Genomic DNA, 16,234 nt, shown 5'->3' on the forward strand with positions numbered 1-16,234 from the left:
TTAGAACAGACATGCAACTATTACCGAATGGCATCATGCAGAAGAGTTAACGCTCAGATGCTACTGGATCGCTAACGACAACAACAACAACGACTGTGTTGTTATTTTGATTATTTTTATCATTGTTATTGTTATTGTTTCTTTTTCTGTTCTTTCTCCCCCAGGGCAGTGCTACTGACTGAAGTGTCTTTAGGCCATTCCCAAAGGGGGGATAGTAACATGTTCTTATGCACAGTAGAATTGTAAATGGGCTGATTTATCTATGTCATGCTCATACTGTGCTGGAACAACATAGGGGGAACTGCTGCTTTTTCTTTCCTCATCCTTACTATCATCATTGTTTCCTCTACTTCTTTTGTATGTTTGTCACTCTCTTGTGAACTGCAATTTCCGGGGTGCCTTGATAGTCGAAGCAGACTTTGTGCTGTTGAGGCTAGACAGGTGAGCAGAGAAAGTCTGATTCCCTGTAAAGACTTTTCTGTTGACATCCACCCCTTGGTGCTCATATGACTTTATGCAGTTGTGAGCCCAGTAATACCTTACTAAAACAAAAACACCCATTGTCGCTCCTTATGCAGTTGCGAGCGCCGTAAAAGCTTACTAAAACAAAAACACCCGTTATCGCTCATATGACCTTATGCAGTTGCGAGCGTCGTAAAAGCTTACAAAAACAAAAACACCCCTTGTCGCTCGTATGACCCTACGCAGTTGCGAGCGTCGTAAATACCTTACAAAAACAAAAACACCCCTTATCGCTCCAATGACCTTATGCAGTTGCTAACACCGTAAAACCTTACTAAAACAAAAACACCCCTTGTCGCTCCTATGACCTTATGCAGTTGCGAGCGCCGTAAAAACCTTACAAAGACAATCTTTCTGTTCTCTTCCTGGACAGACAAGGTGAAGATGTCGGTGTTCAAGATGAAACCGCTGGCCTTGCCCTTGTTTGCGGAGATCGAGTTCCTCTGCTACGGCTGTACGATGTCGGCCAATGGAATGTTTGCGTTATCTGTACACAGGTATGTGTCTCTTACCTATGTTGTACCATGTCGTTAGTGTCACTTACCTGTCGTTAGTGTCACTTACCTATGTTTTTCCATGTCGTTAGTGTCACTTACCTATGTTTTTCCATGTCGTTAGTGTCACTTACCTATGTTTTTCCATGTCGTTAGTGTCACTTACCTATGTTTTTCCATGTTATTAGTGTCACTTACCTATGTTTTTCCATGTTGTCAGTGTCACTTACCTGTTGTTAGTGTCACTTACCTATGTTTTTCCGTGTCCTTGGTGTCACTTACCTGTCATTAGTGTCACTTACCTATGTTGTACCATGTCGTTAGTGTCACTTACCTGTCATTAGTGTCACTTACCTATGTTTTTCCATGTCGGTAGTGTCACTTACCTATGTTTTTCCATGTCCTTGGTGTTACTTACCTATGTTTTTCCATGTCCTTGGTGTCACTTACCTATGTTTTTCCATGTCCTTGGTGTCACTTACCTATGTTTTTCCAAGTCGTAAGTGTCACTTACCTGTTGTTAGTGTCACTTACCTATGTTTTACCATGTCTTTTTCCATGTTCTTATACACAGTGGAATTGTAAATGGACTGATTTATCAATGTCATGCTCATACTGTGCTGGAGCAACTTAGGGGGAACTGCTGCTTTTTCTTTCCTCATCCTTACTATCGTCATTTTCCTCTATTTCTTTTAAATGTTTGACACTGTCTGGTGAACTGCTATTTCCGGGGTGCCTTGATAGTCGAAGCAGACTTTGTGCTGTTGAGGCTAGAGAGGTGAGCAAGGTAAGCCTGATTCCCCGTTTGGACTTCTCTGTTGACATCCACCCCTTGGCGCTTATATGGCCTTATGCAGTTGCGAGCGCTGTAAAACCTTACTAAAACAATGAGTCAAAGAGAGGTTTGAGTTTTGTCCCGAAATGCTCCTGAAATGTTAGAAATGAAGCCGTCAGGTTGTTATGTGGTGAAATCAAATGTGTCACGACGAGGTGGAATCAGGCGCTCGTCAATTTTTGGGCATATTTGAGTTAATGGTATCATCGTATAGCCTGTTCATTTGCCTTGCTTTTGGTGAAAAAAAAATCCATCCATCTTGAATAGAAGTGGAAATATTTGCGATTGAAGGAGGTGAGGGTCTCTTGGTTCCAGAAGTAAAGTTAGCAAGAAAATGGCCGCCAAAGTTTGGTGGCTTCGATAGTTTGAAAGTCCTTAGATACTGAACATTTACATTTTTTGTGCCTTTAATCAATGTTTTTCACTAAAATCCACGCAGAATGTGTCTTTAAAAAGACGTAAAAGGAGTTAAGCTAAAAAAAGAAAATTAGAAAAAAAAGTTGCCCAACGACTAGAAAAATGCCAGTGTCTTTGATTTCCTTCTTTGGACAATGGCCTGCTTTGACCATGAACAAATAAGTTAAGTAGTTTTGACAGTGGCCTGCTTTGACCATGAACAAATAAGTAGTTTTGACAGTGGCCTGCTTTGACCATGAACAAATAAGTAGTTTTGACAGTGGCCTGCTTTGAGCACATGTCTCACAAATAACTAATTTTTTTCTCCTGTAGAAGCTACTCCGCTTGAGTTTGTCGGTGTTATCGTACCGGGCCACGTTATGTTGTGCCATATTGGCCAACAGATTGTTTTATTTATTCGCACACACAGATGTATGTCACTTACATAATCTGTACTATGAGTGGGTGGTTGGCGGGTGCTCTGGTGCGGTTTGCTCCTTCTTTCCAATCATACATGTATCGTCCTTACCTCTCCTTCTTTTTATGTTTCTTACTCTCTTGTAACACCTCTAATCTTCAGCACTTTTATGACCTTATTGTGTTGCAAGTGCCGTAAAACACTAAAATTAAAGTACTATGTCGGCTAACAGAATAGAGCTGAGATTGTGTAAGACAGCCACCTGTTGTCCATGAGACATTGTCTTAGACAGGTGTTTTAGTTTAGTAGAGGGTTTTATGGCGCTCGCAACTGCATAAGGTCATATGAGCGCTGATAGGTGTTTGTCTTACAGTGTCATTATAATGTATTAAAAAATGCAAGGGGACAAATTGCGGGTCTGGAGGAAAACTATTTTTAGTGACATTTTGCAAATTTTACTGGAGAAGGAAAAAAACTTTCTCATTTCAACAACGCAATTCTAGAATCCGAAACTCACATGTACTGTAGAAAAAAACAAACACAGGCTCATTTTGTAAATCATTTTCTACTCAATTTCTTCCATTCTTGTTAAATCTAACAAAGTTTCATTTAGAATACTTTTTTTCTGAACAAAAGTGTGAGGAAAACTATTCTAAAGCGGGACTTGAAATAGTTTCATTTGTTTTTGCAGAGCCAAGTGAGAAAAAAATTATTGTAACTTGTGCGCTTACAATAGTTTTCTTCATTTCCTACCGCCGGTAGCAATTTTTTGAAGTGGGAAAAGTATTTTAACTGCCACATATCATACTTTTGCTCTAAATGTTTGCTCAAGTAGGAGATAGAATCATTTTTCTCTGGGCTGTAACTCAGTCATTTTTAAATCTACGGCTCTGATGTTTTAACACAAGTTGCATCCCTTGGTGGAAGCGAAGGCCATTGAAAAATTTCCATTTCGGTCGACATGTCACGTTGAATAGTTGTCCTCTAGACTGCGAAATGGGGAGTGGCTGTTTGTTCATGCGACTGTCTCGTACGATCGTATTTGTTCATGCGACTGTCTCGTACGATCGTACAGGTGGCGGTTAGAGCAGGTGCTACCGTATTTTGTTTATCCGCACACAAGTATTTGTCACTAACCTATGTTGTAGCGTGTCAAATAACAGAATGTTTTATTTATTTGTACACAGGTACGCATAACTTGAATTCCTTGTACTCTTCAAGGTTTTTTTTTTTTTTTTAAGGGTCTTTTTAAAACTAAAAATACGTCATAATTTCTATATTTTGAAGGTGTTAAATGAAACTATGTAATTACGAAATATGAGGGACAGGATGTTCAGAAGTTCATACTTTAATTTAGAATCTAAACTGGAGACTGGGTGGTTGGCGGGTGCTCTGGTGTGGTTTGCTTCTTCTTTCCTGTCAGACATCTATCGTCCTTATCTCCCTTTCTTCTTTTTTATGTTTGTTACTCTCTTGTATCACCTCTAATCTTCTGGCGCTCATATGACCTTATGCAGTTGCGAGCGCCGTAAAACTTCTACTAAAACTAAAAAACTGGAGACTTTCTAATTTTCATAGTTCTGAATTTATTTATTTTTTCTTTTTGCCTGAAAGTTTCGGGGACACTCAACTGCCGTGTTCTACTAGATACCACGTGGCTGAAATTCCATTCACTAGAGAGAACGGGAATGTTTTTCTATCTGTATAGAATTAATGTTTTAATGAATGTTTCTAGTTCCTCACGTTTCAACTTTATTTTGACTGTTCGTGAATTTTTATTGCATTGTATATTTTTAGTGAACACATTTTCAACCTCACTGCGAGCCTGTTTTTCTGGTATAAAATTTTACACATATGCATTTATATTATATGTATAATACTTTGTTTTACGTACACATTTGTGTCGATTAATTTTTAAGATGTGATGTCTTTTTCATTGTAATGCGCTTTGAGCATCTTTTAGGAAATGGAAATGCGCAGTATAAATGCTATTTATTATTATTATTATTATTATTCTCGAGTGGCAGTTTTGTGTTCCATGAAATGTTTTAAAAATCTTATTGTTCTTTTCTTTTTCTTTTGCAGACCAAATCGGAATCTTCCGCGAGGCTCCAAAAAGATGCTGATTGACACATATAAGGTGTGGTCGCGATGCAGGTTTTGCTAATGGAGGGTATACGATAAGATAAGATAAGATAAGATAAGATAAATTTTTATTGTCTGGGTACAAGCACATTGGTTTGATGATATTACTATACACGCACACACACGCACACATACACGCACACACACGCACACACACGCACACATACACACACACACATGCGTGTGTGCACACTCGCACACACACACACACACACACACACATGCGCGTGTTCACACTCGCACACACACACACACATGCACTTTCACACACGTGCGCACGCTCACAGACATATGCACTCTCACACACACATGCACTCTCACACACACACACAAAACCACGCACACATGCCAACTGAACACCCATTCACACCTACACTCTCACTCGTCCTCTCTTCCACAAACACGTACACATACACATGTGTGATTATACTCACTAACAGACCCACAGTCTTACGCATATGATATAAATAACCATTATTTTTAACAATAATAAATGTTTGACGGCTTCTTGTTTGAGACCAAGACGAGCCACCGAGTGGGAAGATTTTGGCTGTGGTCTGGCATGGGGAGGGATGGGCTCCGCCACGCAACATTACTTTACTAAAGCTAAAACACCCCTTGATGCTCATATGACTTTATGCAGTTGCGAGCGCCGTAAAACCTTACTAAAACTGTGGTTTACCTAAACACGCTTGTTATTTAACTATGCACACCCACCTCGTGTAGCGATCCAATTTGCACTGACTGGTGACAACTCTGTGCTCTGCGCCTCGACTGCAACTCACACGGTCTTCCACAGTGCGTGGCTCAGGCCTTGGCCTGCCCTTGTTTTCTTCAACGTCAAATAGGTAGCCTACCGTACTCGACTACTTTCCCTAATCGGTGACCTAGTGGTTAGGCTCTCGGACTCGCAACCGTAAGGTCGTGGGTTCAAATCCCGTCAGGAGCTCTACGTTGTGTCCTTGGGAAAGGCACTTTACACGAATTTTCCTCACTTCACCCAGGTGGGAATGGGTATCTGGCTATAGACAGCGAAAGATCTTGTCAGTTTGTTAGTGTTTGAGCGCTTAATCAGCTGCTTGCACTGTATGCCTCCCGGGAAGCTGAGAATGTTTCGGAGTGTTCTATGGTCTGCTGGGGTAATAATATAGTGTAAAGCACATAGAGCCTGCTGTTGAGCGGGGATATGCGCTATACAAATGCTATCTATTATTTATTATTTATTATTTCCCGAAATCACACAGCTAACCACAAAAACTAAACTTTCCCCCTCAGGTCACTCTGACAATGCCGTTTTCCTTCTCCAAGTCCGTTGTCTCCAGCCTGACCACGACAGGTAAGCAAGGCCGTGACTTCAGCTCAAGGTCATCTCTTTGACCTTTCCATCTACGGCAGGGGTGGGCAAACTATTGCCTGTTGGCTCAATGGAGCCCTTCCTAGAATTCTGTGCAGCTCACCGGAACATTTAGCGAATTTCTTAAAAATGGAAATCCCATAACGTGCTGGAGCAAGATAGTATTTGTATTGTAATTGAAAGGAAAATTTGTCTGCTTAATTAAAAATAACAATTATATATATATATATATATATATATATATATATATATATATATATTTATATACATATATATAATAAATATAATAGGAATGGAGATAGAATTCTTATCGTTTTGTAGCAATTTGGTTTATATTTTGTTTTGTTTTTCTGTTGTTGGTTTTTTAAGTTTAAAAATTTTAAAGTTACCTAGGGCGAAATGTCTTCATTTGAAAAGTTGCTGCCCTTTACTGTTTCTGCCAAGTCAGAGTTGTCCACAGTCGGAAAAGTTTACGCATGTCTGATGTACAGTGATACTGACACAACAGGTTACTGACACAACAATGATGTACAGTGTTACTGACACAACAATGATGTCAGTGTTACTGACACAACAATGATGTACAGTGTTACTGACACAACAATGATGTACAGTGTTAGTTACTGACACAACCATGATGTACAGTGTTAGTTACTGACACAACAATGATGTACAGTGTTAGTTACTGACACAACAATGATGTACAGTGTTAGTTACTGACTCAACAATGAATGGAATTTCTAGGACTTTTAGTAAAACTACAGTTTGTAGACATTTGAATGTGGGTGGTTGGCGGGTGCTGTGGTGTGGTTTGCTCCTTCTTTCCTATAAAAAAATCTATCGTCTCTATCTCCCCTCCTTCTTTTTTATGTTTGTAACTCTCTTGTAACACCTCTAATCTTCGGCACTAATATGACCTTATTGTGTTGCAAGTGCCGTAAAACTCTTACTAAAACTAAGGGACTTTTGAATGTTTCCAGTACTAGTATCCCCTGTCATCCGTCACATGTCACCTGTCATCCGTCACCTGTCACGTTTACCTGTCACCTGTCATGTTTACCTGTCACCTGTCATCCGTCACCTGTCACCTGTCACCCATCACCTGTCATGTTCATCTGTCACCTGTCATCCGTCACCTGTCACCTGTCATCCGTCACCTGTCACATGTCACCTGTCACGTTTACCTGTCACCATGTCTATGTTCGTTAAACCCATACCATTTCACCATTTTCACTGACTGAAGCAGGGCTGCCAACCATTCTGATTTTTTCGTAATCATTACGATTTTTTAGCCTCACTACGAAATTCCGATCGTAAGGCGATTTATTACGATTTTCACCATCAGCAGATGTTTGGCTAGATCTATAAAAAAAATATTTTAGGCTCTTTTATTTATTTTGCAAATCTTAGTGCAAACCTGTAAATCGCCCGCCAATAGTCGGAAAACCGCCAATCTCTAAATCAACCCCCGTCCCCCTAAAAAAAAGGAACAGCTGGCCACTTCGTGCGAGTTAGCCTTGCCCACAATAAAACTGCACACGAGTAGAAGCATAGAAGCTTTCGATAAGCCCTATTTTTCCGTAATTAAGACATATTTTTGTTCGTTGTAATATAGTGACTTGAAAATGAGAGCACTGTTACTAATTTTCATGGGAAATTTCGAATTTTCTACATGGTCATTACTAAAAACCATGGAGATGGGTTGGCAGCCCTGCTGAAGTGTCTTTAGGCCATTCCCAAAGGGGGGACTTTTCTCGTTCAAACACAGTAGAATTGTAATTGGGCTGATTCATGTCACGCTCATAACTGTGCCTGATCTACAACAGGGAACTGCTGCTTTTTCTCTCCTAATCCTTACTATTGTCATTTTTCCTCTATTTCTTTTGTATGTTTGTCACACTCTTGTGACCCGCTATTTCTGGGGTGCCTTGATAGTCGAAGCAGACTTTGTGCTGTTGAGGCTAGAGAGGTGAGCAGAGTAAGTCTGATTCCCTGTAAGGACTTCTCTGCTGACACCCACCCCTTGGCTCTCATATGACCTTATGCAGTTGCGAGCACTGTAAAATCTCTACTAAAACTAAAAAACTAAAACTGTTTCTGTGTACGTGACCGAGGTACTTATGCTGAAGCTTTTTCGTTGAAACATAGGTTAGTTTACTGTACATGTGTTGCCATGTGATACGCGTCTTCTTCGTCCCCACGTGACATGATGCCTTCAGCTCCTGAGTCCTCGGTGGCGGATATCTTGATCTGTCTGCGACAGCACGTGCGAGATCTGGCGGACAGCGAGGACAAGGACGACCTCAGGACATTGTACCAGACGCTCCGCGCCTCCGATGACCTCAGAGTTCTACAGGTGCTCAGGTAAGACAAGGGTGTGCTGTTACCTGGCTCAAGTAAGACAAGGGTGTGCTGTTACCTGGCTCAGGTAAGACAAGGGTGTGCTGTTACCTGGCTCAGGTAAGACAAGGGTGTACTGTTACCTGGCTCAGGTGAGACAAGGGTGTGCTGTTACCTGGCTCAGGTAAGACAAGGGTGTGCTGTTACCTGGCTCAGGTAAGACAAGGGTGTGCTGTTACCTGGCTCAGGTAAGACAAGGGTGTGCTGTTACCTCCGACGACCTCAGAGTTCTACAGGTGCTCAGGTGAGACAACAAGGGTGCGCTGTTACCTGGCTCAGGTAAGACACGAGTGTGCTGTTACCTGGCTCAGGTGAGACAAGAGTGTGCTGTTACCTGTACAGGTAAGACAAAGGTGTGCTGTTACCTCCGACGACCTCAGAGTTCTACAGGTGCTCAGTTGAGACAACAAGGGTGCGCTGTTACCTGGCTCAGGTAAGACAAGGGTGTACTGTTACCTGGCTCAGGTGAGACAAGGGTGTGCTGTTACCTGGCTCAGGTGAGACAAGGGTGTGCTGTTTCCTGGCTCAGGGGAGACAAGGGTGTGCTGTTACCTGGCTCAGGTGAGACAAGGGTGTGCTGATACCTGGCTCAGGTGAGACAAGGGTGCGCTGTTACCTGGTGCACTGACATAATATTCTCCTGCTTTTTTTGTCACAATTTTTACTTCTGACACCAAGTGACCCCCATCTTCTTCAACCACAAATGTCTCGATTGGATGTTTTTCATCAAAAGCAAGGCAAATAAACAGGCTATAAGATGGTACCAATAACTCCACATGTCCAAAAATTGACGAGCGCCTGATTCCACCGTGTCGTGACTGAAATTTGTATTTTTCAGAGATATGCTGACGTACACTGGCCAGTTTTACAGAAGAAGGAGGAAGGTGAGATAATGTTACTTGAGATATTGTTACTTTTTGTTTTAGTTTCTCTTTGAATATTCATTCCTTTATAATTTCTTTTTGTAAGTTATCACTATAATAAATAGGAGGTGAGATATTGTTACTTCTGTGTTATTTGCTCTTTAAATATTCGTTCCTTTATAATTTCTTTTTTCAAGTCATCGCTTTTTGAAATGGAACGTGAGACGAATAGTTATTTCTTTGGTATTTGCTCTGAATCTATTCATCCCTCTATTTTTAAAATTGTCATCGCTATAATAAATGGAAGGTGAGATATTGTTATTTCTTTGGTATTTGCTTTGAATATATTTATTCCTCTATAAGAATTTTTTTTATTGTCATCGCTATTATAAATGGAACCTGAGACTTCGGTTTTTTTCGGTGGTATTTTACCTTTGTTTGTATATTAATTCCTCTATCTATTTGTTTTTTTATTTATTTTTTAAGTCTAGGCTGTAATAAATTTTCCGTTGATTGCAGTTGTATCTCTTTCTTTTGCCATGAAGCCATTAGGGGAGAGTGATGCTTTGGGTTTTTGGAAACCTTTACTTTTCTCTTGTCTAACAAGTTGATGTGACCCTGACAGGCAGGGTTGAAGCCTGCCTCCTAATCGATGTAAACGCCTCCTAATCGATGTTAACGCCTCCTAATCGATCTAAACGCCTCCTAATCGATCTAAACGCCCCCTAATCGATCTAAACGCCCCCTAATCGATCTAAACCCGATCTAAACGCCTCCTAATCGATCTAAATTGTAATCGATTTGGATTGGGGGGGGGGGGGGGGGGGGGGAGGAACAGGTTCAACAGTTTGTCTTAAACTTTGTAAAAATATTTAGAATATATCTTTGTATTTTCCTCTTTTGTAAATCCTCTAATCTTTGACACATAAACGACCTATGTGTGCGGTAAGTGCCTTAAAACTTACTAAAACTAAATGTGGGTGGTTGGCGGGTGCTCTGGTGTGGTTTGCTCCTTCTTTCCTATATCAAACATCTGTCGTCCTTGCCTTATCTCCCTTCCTTCTTTTTTGTGTATGTTACTCTCTTGTAACACCTCTAATCTTCTGGCGCTCTTATGGCCTTATGCAGTTGCGAGTGCCGTAAAACTTCTACTAAAACTAAAAACAGTGTCGTCAAAGTAAAACTCTTACTAAAACCAAACTAAACTAAAACCAAACCAGACTGCTGATGAGAGATTCTGTCTGACCCCCAGCAGGAGCTGGAGTGGGTGAAGGAAGCGTCGGCAACAATCTTCACACAGCTTCTCCTCAGATACGTCACAGACTGCTACAGCAAGCTGCCACTATCACCTTCACCTCAAGGTTTGTTCACTAATATCTTCATCACAACGTTTGTTCACTAATACTTTCACCACAAGGTTTGTTCACTAACACATTCACCACAAGGTTTGTTCACTATCACCTTCACCTCAAGGTTTGTTCACTAATATCTTCATCACAACGTTTGTTCACTAATACTTTCACCACAAGGTTTGTTCACTAATACTTTCACCACAAGGTTTGTTCACTAACACATTCACCACAAGGTTTGTTCACTAATACTTTCACCTCAAGGTTTGTTCACTAATACTTTCACCACAAGGTTTGTTCACTATCACCTTCACCTCAAGGTTTGTTCACTATCACCTTCACCTCAAGGTTTGTTCACTATCAACTTCACCTCAAGGTTTGTTCACTAACACATTCACCACAAGGTTTGTTCACTAATACTTTCACCTCAAGGTTTGTTCACTAATACTTTCACCTCAAGGTTTGTTCACTAATACTTTCACCACAAGGTTTGTTCACTATCACCTTCACCACAAAGTTTGCACTCTGACACATTCACCACAAGTTTTGTTCACTAATACTTTCACCACAAGGTTTGCTCACTAACACATTTACCACTAGATTTATTCACTATCACCTTCATCACTAACAGTTTCACCACAAGGTTTGTTCACTATCACCTTCACCACAAGGTTTGTTCACTAACACCTTCACCACAAGGTTTGTTCACTAACACCTTCACCACAAGGTTTGTTCACTAACACCTTCACCACAAGGTTTGTTCACTAACACCTTCACCACAAGGTTTGTTCACTAACACCTTCACCACAAGGTTTGTTCACTAACACCTTCACCACAAGGTTTGTTCACTAACACCTTCACCACAAGGTTTGTTCACTATCACCTTCAACACAAGGTTTGTTCACTAACACCTTCACCACAAGGTTTGTTCACTAACACCTTCACCACAAGGTTTGTTCACTATCACCTTCAACACAAGGTTTGTTCACTAACACCTTCACCACAAGGTTTGTTCACTATCACCTTCAACACAAGGTTTGTTCACTAACACCTTCACCACAAGGTTTGTTCACTAACACCTTCACCACAAGGTTTGTTCACTAACACCTTCACCACAAGGTTTGTTCACTATCACCTTCAACACAAGGTTTGTTCACTAACACCTTCACCACAAGGTTTGTTCACTAATGCTTTTACCACTAGGTTTGCTCGTTCTTTTTGCTTGAATATTGTATCCCTATCCGCTGGGCAGGGTCAAAGGCCATCTCTTAAATGATCTAAATTGTGTCAATGAGGGCGTAAAATACCTACATTTTAAAAGACTACAATTTCTAAGTGATTGTTATTATGTTGATATGCTTATAGTTACTGAATCTCCCCTCCCCAAAAAAAACCCCACCCCAACCCAAACAAACAAACAAACAACAAAAAACCCCAAAAACCCTCCATCCTCCTCAACTCATGTTTGACTTTTTCTCTTCTTCTCTTTCTCATGATGACTCTCACAGATCTGACCGTTCTGAACGCCATGAGACTTTGGGCGTCCGGCTGCGGTCTGGAGTCCTCGGTCCCCGCCGGACTTGTCAAGCTAGACCAGAAGTTCTCCCAAGTTCGAGAAATCCCAGTGGAAACATGCTCCGTTTGTGGCGGAAATATCCTTTGTAGAATATTGGTGCTTCATTATTTTTTTTAACCTTTTATATGGGATGACGCGGTGGAATCAGGCGCTCGTCAATTTTTGGACATGTGGAGTTGCTGGTATCACTGTACAGCTTGTTCGCTTGTCTTGTATTTGGTGAAAAAATTGCTCATCTATCATCGAATAGAAGTCGAGATATTTGTTATTGAAGGAGGTGGGGGTCACCTGGTTTAAGAGGTTAAATTTCCGAGAAAATTCCTCCAAAGTTTGCCTACTTCCAAAGCTTGAGAATCCTTAGAAATTGCAAATGTACATTTTTGTACCTTCAATCAACATTTTATAGTAAAATCCACACAGAAATGTGTTTTTAAATGGACCGTAAAGGTGTTGAGTCAAAAACAAAGATTCCATAAAAATTGCCTAATGGACAGAAAAATACCAATTTCTCGGATTTCATTATTTTGATGAGCACCTGATTTCACCACGATGCCTCACATATAGACTGGAGACTTGAGTTCATACCCGAGTGTACTCTAGCTGTACCCTTCTACTCTCCGAAAGTACACGTCAGCACACTCTACCCATACCCTTCTACACACCGAAAGTACACATCAGCACACTCTACCCATACCCTTCTACACACCGAAAGTACACATCAGCCCACTCTACCCATACCCTTCTACACACAGAAAGTACACATCAGCACACTCTACCCATACCCTTCTACACACAGAAAGTACACATCAGCACACTCTACCCATACCCTTCTACACACCAAAAGTACACATCAGCACACTCTACCCATACCCTTCTACACACCGAAAGTACACGTCAGCGCACTCTACCCATACCCTTCTACACACCAAAAGTACACATCAGCACACTCTACCCATACCCTTCTACACACAGAAAGTACACATCAGCACACTCTACCCATACCCTTCTACACACCGAAAGTACACATCAGCGCACTCTACCCATCCCCTTCTACACACCAAAAGTACACGTCAGCGCACTCTACCCATCCCCTTCTACACACCAAAAGTACACGTCAGCCCACTCTACCCTTATCCTTCTACACACCAAAAGTACACGTCAGCGCACTCTACCCATACCCTTCTACACACCAAAAGTACACGTCAGTGAGAGGGGTACGGGGCTATAGACAGCGAAAGTACACGTCAGTGGGATGGGTACGGGGCTATAGACAGTGAAAGTACACGTCAGTGAGAGGGGTACGGGGCTATAGACAGTGAAAGTACACGTCAGTGAGAGGGGTACGGGGCTATAGACAGCGAAAGTACACGTCAGTGAGAGGGGTACGGGGCTATAGACAGGGAAAGTACACGTCAGTGAGAGGGGTACGGGGCTATAGACAGCGAAAGTACACGTCAGTGAGAGGGGTACGGGGCTATAGACAGCGAAAGTACACGTCAGTGAGAGGAGTACGGGGCTATAGACAGCGAAAGTACATGTCAGTGGGATGGGTACGGGGCTATAGACAGCGAAAGATGTTCTCTGTTACTGCTTGAATGCTTGATCAACTTCTTTCATTTATTGCTCTCCGGGAAGCCGTGAATGTTTCTGAGTGTTCTATGGTCTGCTGGGGTAGTAATATAGATTGTAAAGTGCATAGAGCTTGCTGTAGAATGGGGGTATATGCGTTACAGAAATGTTATTTATTACTGGGTATCATTGTAAATGGGGAAGTTGACATCACAGTCTCAGTTTCAGTGAGTGGGTGGTTGGTGGGTGCTCTGGTGTTGTTTGCTCCTTCTTTCCTATCAAACATCTATCGTCCTTATCATCCTTTACTTCTTTTTGTGTTTGTTACTCTCTTGTAACACCTCTAATCTTCGGCACTTGTATGACCTTATTGTGTTGCAAGTGCCGTAAAACTCTTACAAAAACTAAACTGGAAAAGTTTCAGTGTCTGTAGTGTGAGTTTCCTGAACTTGCCGTACATTTACAAGTGGACAACCATTTGCTGTCCAAGTGTTCAAAAGGTCATAAAGTCCGTAAGTATTCATAAGATACATTTTTATAAGAGATATTCTTCTTCCCTGTACTTTTAGCTAAATAATGATTCCATATTTTCATGCCCAATTTCTTTTTTTCGTTTGAAACTGCCTTTAATAATTATAATTTATCTTGCCATTAGATACATTGTACCATGTTTTACGTACTCAAATATCCAGTGATTTTTAAGATGTGATATCTTTATTAAAGTAATGCGCTTTGAGCATTTTTTAGAAAATGAAAATGAGCAGCATAAATGCTATTCATTCTTCTTCTTCTTCTTTATTATTGTAGCTAGGCGATTCTGATGTTTGGCCAGCTCTTTGACAGTTTAAACAAACGTTGCTCTAGCCAAACATCTACAGTGACAATGGGCAGAGCCTCGTACAAAGTTTCATGAATTAGAAATGCTGAAGCCAAGACAGAAGCCGGCAAGCTTTTTGATCGCTTTTCATTTATCTTTTTAAATCCTGTATCTCTGTAATAAAGAGAGGGAACCGGAACTTAACAATGCTTAACAATATTCTCAGTCTTAATTTATGTCGGTGCCATCACCAGCTATTCTCTTTGTTTGTAGAATATAATGATCCGTTATTAGCCTACTTTAGGTCAGTTTTCACTTCCAGAACCTTCGCTGTATTATATTTTTGTTGTGTTTTTTTTGGGTTCTTTTGTTTTTTGTTTCATTTGAGATGCTGCTTTCTGGTTCTGCAAGGTGTTTTAGTCGGCGGGGAGGGGGGGGGGGGCGCACACTGATGTGGTTTGCTTCTTTTCTTCTTTTTCGGTCTTACTATTGATATTGTCCTAATGTGTTTCTGGTGAAGTATGGTGGGGGTTTTTCTCCCAGTTTATTTATATTGACTTAATCTGTCTTGGTGAAATGTGGCCATTTTGATTTATTTCTTAAACAATCTTTTTTAAATTTTCTTTTTTTTTTGTTGGGAGTTACAATTCATATTATCTTAAATTTTTCCTGGTGAAATGTGGCCATTTTCCATCTATTGCAGTTTGGGTCATCTCTGTAAAACAAGGTTTAAGGTCATTGGGAATAATTTCTTGAACTTTTACCAGAGTGTGTTACTGAAATTCAGTCGGTATAGGTTCGTGAACTATTGTAGATCTGACCGAATTATAGTTTGTGTCTATGGATGAGGAATAAGTTGATAAAGATTGATGAACTTTTTGTTTTTTTCTTCAAACATAAGAAAAATTTCGTTTTTTTAATATAACTCAGTTTAATGTTCATTTCAGCATGCATTGAACGACCCTCAATTTTTAAAACAGCAAAATAAACCAGCTGACATTTTGGACAATATGACTCAATTAAAAGATTAAATTATGGTCTTTCAAATCGTACGTTATAGGGGAACATTTATCATTTGTTCACTGAAATCGAATGTCCCATCTGTGTCATTTGATGGGGAATACAGTGTAACGCGGATAGCTCGAATTCGTCGGGACTGACCTCGGTAGTTCGAGGGATGCATAGTTCGAAGGATATCTTACAAAAATAAAGAATAAAAATAAAACTGGAACCACAGGCACAGTTCGACCGATGCGTCATTTTGAGTCTTCTGTGTTTGGCCTATCCGTGTTTTACTGTATGTATATATATGTGAGGCATCGTGCTGACATCAGGCGGTTGTCAAAATGATGAAATCAAAGAAATCTGCATTTTTCGGCTGCTGGGGAATTTTTTGCGATTTTTAAAAATTAACTCAACAGATTTCCAGTTTCCAAGAACACTCAAGCTTTGGAAATCACCAAAATTTAGCTGCCATTTTCTCGGTACTTTAACCT

The 16,234-nt window shown here is 40.6% G+C and overlaps 1 protein-coding gene across 1 annotated transcript in view; it reads left to right on the top strand.

Moving 5' to 3' along the window:
* LOC101845409 (putative transcription factor tau subunit sfc9) overlaps positions 1-14,433 on the top strand; it is a gene marked incomplete at its 3' end in the record, with an annotated part of 33,490 nt that extends 19,057 nt beyond the window's left edge. The window contains 8 exon segments of the mRNA XM_013085315.2: positions 896-1,019; positions 4,751-4,805; positions 6,086-6,146; positions 8,384-8,528; positions 9,403-9,448; positions 10,680-10,788; positions 12,285-12,428; positions 14,380-14,433. Of these exon segments, the coding sequence (XP_012940769.1) occupies positions 896-1,019; positions 4,751-4,805; positions 6,086-6,146; positions 8,384-8,528; positions 9,403-9,448; positions 10,680-10,788; positions 12,285-12,428; positions 14,380-14,433 (738 nt within the window).
* Between the last annotated feature and the right edge of the window lie 1,801 nt (positions 14,434-16,234).

Source organism: Aplysia californica, unplaced genomic scaffold (genome assembly GCF_000002075.1).
Source record: "Aplysia californica isolate F4 #8 unplaced genomic scaffold, AplCal3.0 scaffold00364, whole genome shotgun sequence".
Taxonomy (NCBI): domain Eukaryota; kingdom Metazoa; phylum Mollusca; class Gastropoda; order Aplysiida; family Aplysiidae; genus Aplysia; species Aplysia californica.